Genomic DNA, 16110 nt, shown 5'->3' with positions numbered 1-16110 from the left:
TTTTTAAATGAAATTGACGGCTTTTTTTTTTCTTCACTATAGTTCACAGAATTAGCTGTCACTTTCCCTGGAGCTAAAGGAAATGTTGTTTCTTTTCTATTTCAATGGTTTTTATTAATTTTTAAACAGTATAAAAGAGAGGCAATAAAACACGCCCACGCAGGGGCTATCAATTGCACAGATAAAAAAAATGCAAAATAAAAAAAAAAGGAAAAACAGTGCTCTAATGCCAACAGGGCAAAAGGTACGCCCACACAGAGGCTATCAATGGCACATAAATTACAAAACATTACTGTAACTGACTATAACAACTAAATGCAGCTGGCCAGTCACACTAAAACAGAGAAAAAATGAAAAAAGAAGAAAGAGGGGAAGAAAAAGAAAGAGAGAGAAAGAGAAAAAAAAGAAAGGGGCAGGGGTCCAAGAGCGCCAATACCGAACGCCATTACATCCCCAGACTAGCCGGGGAGAGTGTGGGAAAGGCATATTGCAACCACGGCTCCCATATTTTCAAAAATTTATGTTGGGAGTCGTTGCGGATACTCGACATCTGTTCGTTGAGCATCATAGTGGTCATACGATCCCGCACCCCCTGAAGAGGGACAACCGGACTCTTCCAGGCCTGAGCAATTGTTCTAGTGGCCGATAAAAACAGATAGGAAGCCAACTTCTGCTGATGAACCAAGAGGCCCGGTATGGGGCAATGAAGCAAAGCATACCGAGCATCCCGGCGGATGGAGAGATGGAACAAGGTGAAAAGGAGGCCAAACACACGAGACCAAAAACGAAACAGTCTCGGGCATGACCACCAGATATGCAATACATCTCCACGATGGCCACAATCCCGAAAACATTGATCACTACAGGCAGGGTTAGCCCGGGCCAACCGAGCCGCAACCCAGCACCAGCGAAACAATACCTTATAGGCTGCCTCCAGCGTGGTCGTATTAAATGAGCATTTAGCTATGAGTGATCAGGCCTTATTCCAGTCCTCCGGATCCACGGCCACTCCCAGGTCGCGCTCCCACTGAACGACATATGAAAGAGAAGTATGCGGCGAGCGTTTATTCAAAGCTGCATAAAGAAGGGAAGTAAGGCCTGGGGCGCCCGGCCGTTGTTGGCAAAGCAGTTCAAAGGCAGATTTCTGGTACGGGAAGACAGACGAGCCCCGCAATGAGATCAGCCAATGCCGCAATTGAAGGTAACGAAAAAACTCCACCGGAGGGACATCCCGTGACTCCTGAAGAGAATTCCAGGTAGGGAAGGACCGAGAGGTCAAAAAGTGTCGTACCTGGGAAAAACCATTGGTCACCCACCAAGAAAACGCCCTTGGTTGATCTAAACCTGGTGGGAAGAGGGGGTTGTTAATGATTGGGAGCAAAGGCAAAAAAGGTGACATTAGGCCACTGGAGTAACGTACCGAGTCCCACACTTGCAAGCCATGGAGCAAAATCGGACTCAGTGCCGTGGGACGCAGGGCAGAGGGAAGCCATAGAAGTGTCGATATCGCAATAGGGGCACAATTAGGTAGTTCCAGGAGGACCCAGAGAGGTATGTCTGAGGAAGCATGCAACATAGATAGCGGGGCGATCTGGCTCGCCTGATAATATTTAGTAACATTGGGAACCCCAAGGCCACCCTGAAGTCTATGGACAAAAAGCGTAGTTCTGGAAACTCTGGGGCGTTTATTGGCCCAGATGAAACGCATAATCTTTGCCTGAAGCAACCGAAGGAAATGAGGAGGAACCCGCACTGGGAGGGTGCGAAAATAGTATAGCAGTTTCGGCAAGATGGTCATTTTTACTGAATTAATCCGTCCAATCCATGACAGGTGTGGAAATTGCCAAGAATGCATAAGAGAGGACACAGAGCGAAGCAGTGGATGGAAACGTTGTTTCTGTTAACTCTGGAACTAAACTAAAAGTAAACGTTTCTTTTAGCTGGGGGGAAAGTGGCAGCTGATTCTCTGAGCTATAGTGAAGAAAAAAGAAAAGCCGATAAGTACATTTAAAAACTGGCACTGACATATAGTGACAGTCATTGAGGGAGCCTCTCTGTATACACTGCTCCCTCACTGTATACACTGCTCCTCTCCTGGTTTTCTCCGTCGCCGTCCCCCCCCCCCCTCACATCTGCAGTGCAGTACAGTACACTCAGTCCCCTGTATCGGTTAAATTTTTCCTAGCTGCAGAATGCCAATAGGGCTATTTTCAGCTGATATGTTTCGGTGTCCGAAATTTCGGTGCATCCCCAATTGTAAAGCGTGAATTAAAAAAAAAAAGTCATACTTACCTGCTCTGTGCAATGGCTTTGCAATGAGCAACATGGATTCTCCTCTTCTCTGTTCTCCCACCAGCGCCTCTGGGTGTCGTCCCCCCCCCCCCCACTGTTCCCATGGGGGCACTCAAGCTCGCTTGATCCTAAGCCAGGCTGTTTGTGTGTACTCAGACACACAGCCTGGCTTGGCCCCTCCCCCTGCTTTCTGCTGACAGGTCCTGACTGACCGCATCAAGAGCCAATGGCTTCAGCTGTTCTCAGCCAACCCTGTCAGAGCCAGGAAAGGGGAGAAGAGCTGACATGCACAGCGCTGGCCTGAGATCGGGTTCAGGTGGGTATTAAGGGAGGGCTGGGGAGTCAGCCTGACTCTTTCCTGAGGCTCCTGCAAGAGTTATTTTACTGTTTCTTGGTGGATTTGATGTCTTATCATTCATCATATTATTGATGTTGGATCAGGCACCTTTGATTGCAGCACAAAAATCGTGTGTCGCAGCTGGCACGCTAATGATTCGAAAAACAAACAGTTTGAAGTTTGCGTTTAGTTTTTGCATCATCTATGGCCTGTTTAAGTTTTTATACTTAAACAGGAAACGAGGGTGCGTATACTCATGCAAAAAAAGCCACCAGAAAGACAAATGACCTAACTTATTAGGATTTTAATAAATATGATTACTGTGTGTGTTATCTTTACATACTGTTATTGTTATTGTAAGAGGGTGTTTTTTTTTTTCTCCAGGTTGCTCCTTCCAAGAGGGTGATGAGTATTTTTGGTCTCCATCCTAATAGTATGTAAAAATAACACACATCTATCCTAATATTTATTAAATTCCTAATAAAAGTTAGGTCAATTTAGTCTTCTCGGTGGCTTTTGGTACATGAGTGTTTTTGGTCTCCATCCTAATAGTATGTAAAAATAACAAACTATCATAATATTTATTAAATTCCTAAAAAAAGTTAGGCCAATTTAGTCTTCTCGGTGACTTTTGGTGCATGGGTGGTATATGCACCCTTGTTTCCTGTTTTAAGTACATGTACATGCCAGATTTGGGGAATTGTAGCATTATTAAATATAGTAGGCAATCGTTTGAGTAACTGTTTAAGTTTTTCACTGCCCAAAAGATTACCAATCGCTTCAAAGACAAGATTGATGCAATTCTTTAGAATATCTGTCCCAAACAACATACCACTTTCAATACTTTCCTCTTTTGACCCTGCTGCTACAGAAGAGGTTGCCATACTTTTCTCAGGCGCCTGCCTAACCAACTGTCCCCTGTTCACTTGCAACTACTACGGTCACCCTCTTGCTCTATCCTGTGCTCTCTCACTCACATCATCAATCTCTTCCTTTACTGGCACTTTTCTCTCCCTTCTAAAGCATGCATTGGTCACCCCATCTCTTTGCTCCCATTTACCTCTAAACTTTTAGAACGTTTTGTCTACAACCTCCTCAGCTCCTACCTCACTGACAAAAACCTTTGTGACCCCTTACAGTCTGGCTATCGCTTACAACACTTCACAGAAACTCCCTACTAAAACTCCATACTAGACCTTTCTTCTGGCTTTGATACTGTTGACCACCCACTCCTCAATAAGCTAAAGTCCCATGGCCTCCAGAACTCTGCATTTTCCTGGTTCTCCTCCTACTTATCACAGCATTCCTTCAGTGTTGCCTACTACTTAGTCTCCTCTCCATTTTCTCTTTCTGTAGAGGTCCCCCGAGGCTGTGTCTCTGGACCCCCTATCATATCTATCTACATCTCCTCTCTTGGTCACTTGATAACCTTCCACAGCTTTCAATATTATCTCTATGCCGATGATGCCCAAATCTAGCTCTTTACTCCTCACCTCACTCATTCAGTTTAGGCAGAATAGTTTGAGACAAGTCAAGACTCTCTCCCAGTAGTGGACCTAATTATAGTGAATGTTTTCATGGCACAACACACCTGTAGGATTTTGAATTGTTTCCTTATGCCATTTCTTTTAATCTATTTTGAATAAAAGTGAGGTTTAAAGACCTAGTGGGCTTTGTACGCAGTGAGATATGCGCACAATTCTCATGTACTTTATCGTTTTTTGATTCCCACATAGGTTTATTTTAAGAATTGTTTTTTAGATAATTGGGCAAATGTATTTGTTTGCTAATATTCAGGCTTGGCTGGCGCCAATTTCGACTGCAAAGTTTTTGCAGGCCGCAGTTTATTCTCGGTTTGGCTTTATTAGGCGCTTTAAGAGTTCTGAGGGTTTGTTGGCCATAATTTTTTGTTGCTCATTAGATACTCTCCCCTTAATTACTGCTTTTAGACTTTCATATCCGTTATGATTGAAGACCAGTGACCAGTATTGTATGAGAAAAGAAAATTAGATTAAGTACAAGTAAAATACTTCTCTTGGAGTGCAGTACAGGAAACAGGACGGTCCCCTCTGTGCTGTGGGTCCTTCATTGCTTGCTACAAAAGAGGATCACTTCGTGTGAGGAGTTATATGAGGAAGCGTCTAAAGCAGGGGTCTCCTAAGTTTCTAAACAAAGGGCCAGTTTAATGTCCTTAAGACTTTGAGGCTTCAAAGGGAGTAAACCATGGCCCATCGTTGGCATTAGTGAGAGGAATATTGCCCTATTGTTGGGACCACTGGAAGGAATAGTGCCCCATTGTTGGGACCAGGGAAAGGAATAGTGCCCCATTGTTGGTGTCAGTGGGAAGAATAGTGCCCTGCCATTGGTGTCATTGGCAGGAATAGTGTTCCATTGTTTGGGTCATTGGTAGGAATAGTGCCTTATTGTTCGTATCAGTGACCGGGATTATGCCCTGTTGGTGATGTCAGTGGCAGGAATTGTGCTCAAAGGCCCGGATAGAAGCAAGCAAAGGGCCACCTCCGGCCCCTGGGCCGCAGTTTGGAGACCACTGGTCTAAAGCATTTTAGTAGCTTTGCCAGAGTCCAATCACCTGAAGGTGGATCATATAACCCATCAGTTATAATAGAAATCCTGTATCCTGTAAGGTACTTCAAGAAAAGGATTTTACAGGTATGTAAAAAAAAACAATCGTGGTGTTCAATCATTTTATTTTTTCAGGTTACTGACAACACCACATCTCTGATAATACCATCAGATCAACATTTTATATGAACGTAAACATTTTTTATGTGAGCAGCCTTCTACCTATTACTGCTTCATTTACACAGGAGCTGCTGTCTGCACTCCTGCGTTTGCATTGTTCAGTCATTTACTCAGTATGAACTGACCAGTGACACTATTTCTTGACTAAAAATTGCATTTGTATGCATTTATTCTATGCTAGTTTATACTTGGTACTAAATGTGTATATGTTGCATAGGAATGGGACCAATGCCTTGGACTGTCAACTCTGAAATATACCCACTGTGGGCAAGGAGCACAGGAAATGCGTGTTCTTCTGGAGTAAACTGGATGTTTAATGTGGCGATTTCACTCACGTTTTTACATACAGCGGAATATCTTACGTATTATGGTAAGGACATTTCAACCCATTTTCTTCCTATGGTACCAAGGTAATTGAGCACTGCTTGTACCATTTTTATAGAGAGTATTTTTTTTATTATTGCTTTCAAATAGATGGATAAATTGCACATTTTGATATTTTTGCGCAAGGGCATTTGTAAATACCATGAGGAAGGCTCCATGCCCGTACATCAGGAGGATCTCCCCATCCACCTTAAATGTGTAGATAGGAGAATCGGCTCACTTTTTTTCTTTAAACCCACTGGTTGAACGAAAAATAGAATCCTGTATGGCCTTCCTTACTGTATCCAAAATGAAAAAAAAAATTGTCTATAGTTCTACTTTGCATATGAAGATCCAGACTTTCATTATCAGTGGGACTTTTAAATGCCAAAATATACATCACGCATTAATATTTCCTTAAAAAATACTTTTTATTAGTACAATAACAAACTTTACTTCCATAAAATCCACATTGCATCATGATGTGTTTTTTATTAAAAACTACAAAACAGTGAGCGTTCCAATAATATTATCCGTTATAGCTTTTCTGGTATATAGGACAAAATATGGTGAACTACTTCCATTTATTGTTGTAATGGGGGAAAGAAAACCCTTTGAGAAATCTATTTTTATGTTGTATACTATTAGGCCTGCTGCACACGGGAGTAAAAAAATGCTGAGTTTTTTACTGATCTGAAATGGGATGCATTGTTGTCTATGGGACAGTGCACATAGCATTCGTACAGAGTACACATCAGTAATACAAAAAATAGAAAACTTTACATCTGAGTACATTTACTGTGTGCTTAGTCATTTAGGCCCCTTGCACATGAGCATAATTTACTGTTTACTCAGAAACTTGTGACTCCTGTGTGCAAGGGGCAACAATACTGGCAATGGAGAAGAATTTTACTTGTCTATACTCATCTATACGCTTACTGTACATACCTTTACTCGCCTATACTGCCTATACCAGGGGTGGGCAAACTTTTTGACTTGAGGGCCGCAATGGGTTCATATATTGGACCCGGGGGCCGGACCAAGAGTAGATGAATGATGTGTATGTGTCATCCATAGTAAGTATAGTAATATTCCCCCATAGTAAGCATAGTAATGAATCCCCCATATAGTAATTCATCCCCCATAGTAATTCATCCCCCATATAGTAATTCATCCCCCATATAGTAATTCATCCCCCATAGTAATTCATCCCCCATATAGTAATTCATTCCCCATAGTAATTCATCCCCCATAGTAATTCATCCCCCATATAGTAATTCATCCCCATATAGTAATTCATCCCCATATAGTAATTCATCCCCCATAGTAATTCATCCCCCATAGTAATTCATCCCCCCTATAGTAATTCTTCCCCCCTATAGTAATTCATTCCCCATATTAATTCATCCCCCATATTAATTCATTCCTCATATAGTATTTCATCCCCCATAGTACTATTCCCCCTCAAGTAGTAAGCCAAGTCCTCCGTGTCAATTCACTTACCTTTGCTCCGCGCGTTCCTCTCGCCGTGTTCCCGCGCCGTTCCGGTCTTCAGAGCGGACTGTGAGAGGAGCCTAGCTCCCCTCCCCTCACGTTCGTCACGCTGCCCCGCCTACACACATCCTGACAGCCACATCCGCGGGCCAGATTAAAAGGTCCGCCGGGCCGTATACGGCCCGCGGGCCGTAGTTTGCCCATTGCTGGCCTATACTCAACATTACTCTGATCTTTACACACAGTTTTTGACTCCTTGCACACTGGCGTTACCAGTTCCTGAGTAAACATCAGTAAATTATGACTACTGTGTGTAAGAGGCCCTAAAAGGATAGCTGTATTGACGCATTTCAGGGTTAGCTTCCTCAGAAATGGGGAAAACAATTTAGCATAATAATTTTACAGGTTTCACAGTACATCTGACAGTTCTTCTGAGGTTCCCACAGCTGCTATATGACAGCTTCTCTTGATCTTAGCACTGGCATCTACTGCCTCTCAATGATCCCAGTGGCTTAAGTCGAGACTATTACCACAGCTGACAGCTTCACATTGAGCTAATTCTCTGCCTGTTTCACACTGAAGCTTGTGAGTGCATTACCATTCTTTTCATACATTTTATATGAATAAAATCTTGCTGCACTATTGGCGGCCTGGCACCTCTCTCCTTCCCTTCCTATTAAAAAAAAAAAAACATCCCAGGGGGCGTGGCTTGGACATGGCCGAGTAGAAGTGTGCTTTATCGGAGCTCCCAACTTCTCCACAGCTTATACAGCATACTCTACCTTCTAAAACAGCATGCTGTCTACCAAGAAACCCAAGACCAAGTCAGCACACAAATCCTCTTGACCCTCGAGCTCCGGAGCTGAAATTCATAGTTTTTTTCTTGGGTTCTCAGCAACCTAGCCCCAGGGCAAAGATGGCAGAGCCATGCGGTTCTTTGAGCCTGTTGTCATCCTCTACATTATCAGGGACATCTGAAGCTTTCTCCTACACCCCGGTGGCTCTACTTATGGAACTACCTGGTTCTTCGAACCCATCTGCCAACTCCCTGGCTTGTGAGATGGCTGGTGACCTACGGGCTGTAATCCAGGCCCTTCTCACCAAGACAGACATTGAAGCCCTTATCCTCCGGCTGGAAGACTCACATCGCCAGGACCTGCAGGCAGCCTGGACGGTATGCAAACCCTGTGCCTGTATCGCTACAGGGGGAATCCTCTGCTCTGGCCTTGGAACAGAGACTTGCAGACCTGGAGACAGCCTGAGTGCAATGTGCAAACACGGTGGTAGCTCTTCATATTCATCTGGAGCCACCAAAACAACTTGCAGCTCTGAGGCCTCCCCTAAACTACAGGCCCGGAGAATCTCCAGGACACTGTTATGGCCATCCTCCATAGAGTATTGAAATCGACTCCCTCAGCTATAGTGGAGCTCAAAAGGGTTCACAAAGCCCTGAGCCCCCTCTCTACTGACCTGAATAGACCCCAGGATGTGATCTGCTGCCTTCACCAATATCCCCAGAAAGAACCCATCCTTCAGAAAGCAAGGGAGATGGGAACAGTGGACTTCGATGGCACCCCAGTTAAGATCTTGCCAGATCGCTCGTAGGCTACGTTGCAACGCCGAGCCTTACCGCGCCTTGTCCTAGAAAAAGCCTGCCAACTTGGGCCCACATACAGATGGGGATTCCCCCTGGCAATTACCTTCCATAAGGGAACACAGGCCTATACTCTGCAGTCTCCGGAGGACCGCCCAGACTTTTTTGCTTTTCTGGAGTCTGACCCATTGCAGGTCCCTGACTGGCTTCAACTCTTGCCTTGAGCTCCGGGTCGACTAGGCCCAGGCTTCCCTCAGCTGGGATTGCCTCCCCGACCACTTAGGCCTCATCAGCGCTCTCGGGCGCCCACCCCGGAGGGTCCACGAGTCATGACGCCTGGAAAATTGGAGAACTGATGTTGTTATACTGTTCCATTATGCTTAATCTGCTCACATTGTTGAGGTGACTCTTCTCTGATGTTCTGTCTTGATGGCCACCCGTTGTGGATGATGCTTATATCTGATGTGTCTATAGTCGCACTATCCATCACTTGGACTGGACAAGAACTTGATACTTTGTATGTGTGTGCATATATATATATATATATATATATATATATATATACCGTATTTTCCGGCGTATGAGATGACTTTTTACCCCTTGAAAATCTTCTCAAAAGTCGGGGGTCGTCTTATACGCCGGTATACGGCATACTGACACTTTTTAGTGGGGCGGCGCGGTGCCGCTGCCCCCCCCCCTAAGTACAGGGGTGGGCAGGGGCTGTTTCTTACCTGGCTCCGGTCCCACGACGATCCGGTCCAGGAAGCGCGGCTGCTCCTTCAGTTCGGCCACTGGATGTTCGCGCGGCTGCTCGGCTCCGCCTCCTCACCGGTGATTGGCCGCCAGAACTGTAGCTCAGGAAAGGCACACAGGCGGCCAATCACCGGCAAGGGGGTGGAGCCGAGAGGCCCCACGAAAATTGAGTGCAGGAGCAGCAGGTAAGTGTTCAGTGTAGAGGTGCTGCTGCAGCCACATATGCTGGCTGCAGCAGCACCATACTAGAACAGGGTCAGCAAGTGTAATTGGTGTCAGTGGGAGGAATAGTGCCCCATCATTGGTGTCACTGATACCAATGATGGAGCACTATTCCTCCCACTGACACCAATGATGGGGCACTATTCCTCCCACTGACACCAACGATGGGGCACTATTCCTCCCCCCCACTGACACCAACGATGGGGCACTATTCCCCCTCCCACTGACACCATTGATGGGGCACTATTCCACCCCCCACTGACACCAATGATGGGACACCATTCCTCCCACTGACACCAATGTTGGGACACTATTCCTCCCACTGACACCAATGATGGGGCACTATTCCCCCCACTGATACTAATGATGGGGCACTATTCCTCCCACTGATACCAATGATGGGGCACTATTCCTGCCACTGATATCAATGATGGGGCACCTATTCCCACCACTGATACTAATGATGGGGCACTATTCCTGCCACTAATGCCAATGATGGGCACTATTCCTGCCACTAATGCCAATGATGGGGCACTATTCCTGCCACTGACACCGATGATGGGGCACTATTCCTCCCACTGGTGTGCATTGGAAGAGGGGTAGTCTTATACGGCGAGTATAGCCAAACACTACATTTTAGCAGGAAAAGTGGGGGTTGTCTTATACGCCGGCAAATACGGTATAATTTGCACCTAAGGGAAGGACAATGTTCCTTATTGTTTTAGTCCTCTCTCTTATTGGGCCATCTGTTCTTATCACAAACCTTACTTTGTGCAGCCATGTTGCCTCATACCTGGGCATGAGGGCTAAGTACCTCAATGTTTACAAATACCCCGGCGAGAGATCTCTGCTCTGGGGTTATGTGATTGATGTTTCCCTCATGCTATTATTGTACATTTTCTCTTTTACATGTTAGGGGATTTGCCCTTTTTGAATTTTACTGACCGCTATTTCCTTCCAGGGCTGCTGGGTCTCCTATGGGGTAGGGGGTTGTTCCTCCTTTGGGGGGGGTGCCTCCCTTCTTCCCTGTGGGACCACCCTTCGGACTGGCTGTCTTAGTGGGGAGTGGGAGGGCAGATAGCGTGGGAGTCGGTTGGCGGCCCTGCATGCTGCGGGGATCCTTTTCTGGCCCCCCTCCGTGGATGTGGGACGTTGCTTATCCTCCGCGGGAGGAGGGCCTTTCCCCTTTCATTTTCAGGTTCTGTCAGTTTTGGGTTATCGCTTCGTGTGGATGTGGATTGCTGCCTACTCCTACTGTCTGAGATTTCATCTTGGACACTGCAGATCCTTTTTTTTTTTTTTTTCCAATAAGATCCTTTTGGTGCCGGTCTTTTGTGGATGGATATGGCCCCCCACGTGGAAGAAAAATGTATTTTAAATATATTTTTAAAATATTCTTCCCAAATATATAAACATATATTTGAAATACTACAATTTTGGCAGTATTCAATATATTTCAAAAATATATATAAAAATATATATAAAGTGGATGTTGAGATGCTTTTTTTATATATTAAAAAATATATGAAGAATATTTTTAAAAATACATTTTCAGATATATGTCTTTTGAAAATACATTTAATCTACATTTTGGAATGCATTTACAAGCAGTTAAAACTACTTTTTTATATGTTAAAAAAAACTGAAGAATATATTTTTTAGTATATGCCTTTGAAAATATATTTAAATTAAAATTTTTTAGAATGCATGTTAAAATATATTAGCGTAGGCCAATATATTGTAAATATATGTCACATATATAATTTTTTTTCTAAATATATTGGAAATATATTTCTCTTCTGCTTTGCCCCTCGGAGGTGGGGTAGGGATGGGTCCTTTCCTCTTGGGGGAATTCAGATCCGTGCTCTGGTTCCTCCCGTGCCTCTACTGGGCTGGCTCCACCGGGACGTGGGTTTCTTTAGTTATACCGGTTATTTACATGTAGTGGCCTTTTGGTCTGGTGGCATGCACTATTGTTTCTTGATAGTCATTATTATACACTGCTAAAGAAAATTAAAGGAACACTTTGAAAACACATCAGATCTCAATAAGGAAAAATATCATGCTGTATACAGTTGTGGCCAAAATTATTCAACCCCCAATGCTGTAAAGGGGTTTAGGGACTATAGTGTACATTTGGAATTGTATTCAGAATCAAATCCTACAAGGACGTTGTAACTACCCAAATGCAACTAAAATGACATCAATTGTTTATGTAATACAGTAGTAAATGGTTCTTATGTGGTTTCTTCATTGCCACAATTATTCAACCCCTTAAAGACTACCACTCTGAAGAACAGAGGTTCATACAGGTGCTTTCCATCAGGTATTGAAAACACCTGTGGATGTCACCGAGCAGCAATCAAGCATAATAAGCACCAATTAGGCAGCTTTAAAATGACTGTGATACTCAGCTCCTTCTAGACATTTACTGGTGTGGTTACAAACATGGTGAAGGCAAGAGAATGGTCCAGGAAGACAAGAGAAGAGGTGATTTCTCTTCACAGGAAGGGCAATGGCTATAAGAAGATTGCAAAGATGTTAAACATACCAAGAGACACCTTAGGAAGCATCATTCGCAAATTCAAGGCAAAGGGCACTGTTGAAACGCTACCTGGTCGTGGCAGAAAGAAGATGCTGACTTCGACTGCTGTGCGCTACCTGAAGCGTAGAGTGGAGAGAAGTCCCCGTGTGACTGCTGAGGAACTGAGAAAAGATTTGTCAGATGTGGGTACAGAAGTTTCAGCCCAGACAATAAGACGCACACTGCGTAATGAAGGCCTCCGTGCCAGAACTCCCAGGCGTACCCCCTTGCTGTCTCCAAAGAATAAGAAGAGTCGACTGCAGTATGCCAAAAGCCATGTGGACAAACCACAAAAGTTGTGGGATAGTGTTCTGTGGACTGATGAAACAAAATTAGAACTGTTTGGGCCCATGGATCAACGCTATGTTTGGAGGAGGAAGAACAAGGCCTATGATGAAAAGAACACCTTGCCTACTGTGAAGCATGGTGGAGGGTCAATCATGCTTTGGGGCTGTTTTGCTTCTGCAGGTACAGGGAAGCTTCAGCGTGTGCAAGGTACCATGAATTCTCTTCAGTACCAGGAGATATTGGATGGAAACGTGATGCAGTCCGTCACACACCTGAGGCTTGGGAGACGTTGGACCTTTCAACAGGACAATGATCCCAAGCATACCTCCAAGTCCACTAGAGCATGGTTGCAGAGGAAAGGCTGGAACATTTTGGAGTGGCCATCGCAGTCACCAGACTTAAATCCGATTGAGAACCTCTGGTGGGACTTAAAGAAAGCAGTTGCAGTGCGCAAGCCTAAGAATGTGACTGAACTGGAGGCCTTTGCCCATGAAGAATGGGCGAAGATACCCGTAGATCGCTGCAAGACACTTGTGTCAAGCTATGCTTCACGTTTAAAAGCTGTTATAACTGTAAAAGGATGCTGTACTAAGTACTAAGATTGAATGTCACTTGGGGGTTGAATAAAACTGATAATGCTGTGAGCACAGAAAAGACATTTGTGGTTATTTCATTATAACTGTTATGTTATATTTGTCTGACCTACAAGTGCCTCTTTAATGTAAATGTAAGCAAGATGACTGAATGATCAAAAGCAATGTCAAACTGGCCAAAACACTCAATTTCAGTGGGGGTTGAATAATTTTGGCCACAACTGTATCTATACTGATATGGAGTCGGTAATATGTTAGGATCAAAAGGATGCCCCATGATGGAAATAAAAATTATCAACCATTTTGCTGAAATTCCATTGCAACAACTCAAAATTGTACTCAGTAGTTTGTATGGCCTCCATGTGCTTGTATGCATGCCTGACAACGTCGGGGCATGCTCCTAGACGACAGATGGTGTCCTGGGTATTTCCTCCCAGATTTGGACCAGGGCATCACTGAGCTGTTGGACAGTCTGAGGTGCAACCTTGCAACGTCAGATGGACCGAAACATGATATCCCAGAGGTGTTCTATTGGATTTAGTTCAGGCGAGTGTGGGGGCCATTCAGTGGTATCAATTCCTTCATCCTCCAGGAACTGCCTGCATACTCTGGCCACATGAGACCGGGCATTGTCGTGCACCAGGAGGAACCCAGGACCCACTGCACCAGCGTAGGGTCTTTCAATGAGTCCAAGGATTTCATCCCGATAACTAATGGCAGCCAGAGTGCCATTGTCTAGCCTGTAGAGGTCTATGCATCCCTCCATGGATACGCCTCCCAAGACCATGACTGACCCACCACCAAAACGGTCATGCTGGACAATGTTACAGGCAGCATAGCATTCTCCACAGCTTCTCCAGACCCTTTCACGTCTCTCATGTGCTTAGGGTGAACCTGCTGTCATCTGTGAAAAGCACAGGACATCAGTGGTGGACCTACCAATTCTGGTGTTAATTGGCAAATGCCATGTGAGCTCTATGGTGCTGGGCAGTGAGCGCAGGGCCCACTAGAGGATGTCGGGCCCTCAGGCCACCCTCATGAAGTCTGTTTCTGATTGTTTGATCAGAGACATTCACACCAGTGGCCTGCTGGAGGTTATTTTGTAGCGCTCTGGCAGTGCTCATCCTGTTCCTCCTTTCACAAAAAAGCAGATACCGGTCCTGTTGATGGGTTAAGGACTTTCTATGGCCCTATCAAGCTCTTCTAGAGTAAGTGCCTGTCTCCTGAAATCTCCCCTATGCTCTTGAGACTGTGCTGGGAGACACAGCAAACCTTCTGGCAATGGCATGTATTGATGTGCCATCCTGGAGGAATTTAACTGCCTGTGCAACCTCTGTAGGGTCCAGGTATCGCCTCATGCTACCAGTAGTGACACTGACCCTAGCCAAATGCAAAACTAGTGAAAAACAGAAAAAAATATCCGTGGCCTCTACCTGTAAAACCATTCCTGTTTTGGGGGTCATCTCATTGTTGCCCATCTAGTGCACCTGTTGTTAGTTTCATTAACACCAAAGCAGCTGAAACTGATTAACAACCCCCTTTACTACTTAACTGACCAGATAAATATCCCAGGAGTTTAACTAACTTGATGCTATACTGATTAAAAAGCGTTCCCATAATTTTTTTGAATATATGTTAATATGTGCCATTTAGCCGAGTTGAGATTACCGGGAGCTCTCAGTCTGGCTTTGCCTGACTACTTCCCCCCAGTAGGTTGAATCCCCCCCCCCCTCAACATCCCTGAAAAGAGATAGGTGCTTTTACGTGACTTGCGTAGCCTCCATGCAGACATAGCCTTTATACAGGAAACCCATTTTAGAGATGATGGATTGCCCTTCCTCAGGAACAAATTTTTCCCCTCAGACTTACCATGAAATATTGATGCCAAATGAAAGGGGGTTTCCATTTTTAATCTCTGATAAGATCCCCTGGACCTGCTTGGACGCTCTGGTGGATGTCAGTGGTCGGTACTTATTCCTTAGGGTATGATTGGCAGAGTTAAGGCGACACTGGCAACACTTTATGCTCCTAATGTTCAACAGGGCCTCTTTCTCCACACCACTATAAACAAACTCTTGGACTTTGCGGAAACGCAGTTTATCTTGGGTGGTGACTCTAATGCCTGCCATAGATACCTCCTCAGGATCTTCCTCGCTCTCTCTGAGCTCTCGCAAGCGTATCTCACAGAAGCTGCATAAGACCCAGTTAGTTGATGTCTGGAGACTGCTTCACTCCAGAGAATTGTTCTATACATTCTGCACCTCTCCCAATACAGTATATTCTCGTATTGACTTTTTCTTGATCCCCCACAAGCAACTCCATGCAGTGGTTGAAACTTCAAATGGATATATTACTCGGTCCGATCACACACCATTTGTCTTGCGGTATGCTCTTACAGACACCAGTTCTTCTAAGGCTGCGTCTTGGTAGTTGAATGAGAGTTTATTACAAGATTCAGAAGTTCTGTTGGACGTGGTAAAGGAATTGGGCTGTTATTTCCAAACAAATTGTACCTCAAACTTTGCTCTGGGGGTTGTGCGGGAGGCACATAAGGCGGTAATCCATGGCGAAATTAAACACAGCGCTTGCATCAAACAGAAACAGACTTTGGTGTCCCTTCCCGCAGGCATACATCGCCTAGAAGGCTGACATAAACACTCTCCTTTGATAAAGTGCGGTTTGCACGAAACATGTTGGGGGAATCCCTCTATTTGACGCAATTTTTATCCGGATTATCGATTTCTGAGGTCATGTTTTGAGTAGCCTCTTTTTGCTATGCTGTATTTCATGTGAGTGTTCTGCAGTTTACCAAGCTATTTTTTGATTT

General features: G+C 44.7%; 1 protein-coding gene across 2 annotated transcripts in view; it reads left to right on the top strand.

The window, feature by feature from the left end:
• The window catches only part of SLC2A13 (solute carrier family 2 member 13), a 282752-nt gene that overhangs the window by 244520 nt on the left and 22122 nt on the right, over positions 1-16110 (top strand). For both annotated transcript variants that reach the window (XM_089685016.1, XM_089685010.1), the window contains exon 9: positions 5610-5762. In XM_089685016.1, the coding sequence (XP_089541142.1) occupies positions 5610-5762 (153 nt within the window). The remainder of the gene's footprint in view (positions 1-5609; positions 5763-16110) is intronic.

The sequence above is a fragment of the Staurois parvus genome, unplaced genomic scaffold (assembly GCF_062004578.1).
Source record: "Staurois parvus isolate SC_StPar_1 unplaced genomic scaffold, SC_StPar_1.0 ptg000019l, whole genome shotgun sequence".
Taxonomy (NCBI): Eukaryota; Metazoa; Chordata; class Amphibia; order Anura; family Ranidae; genus Staurois; species Staurois parvus.
Note: the sequence above shows the minus strand (reverse complement) of the source record. Positions and strands in the feature narration are given on the sequence as shown.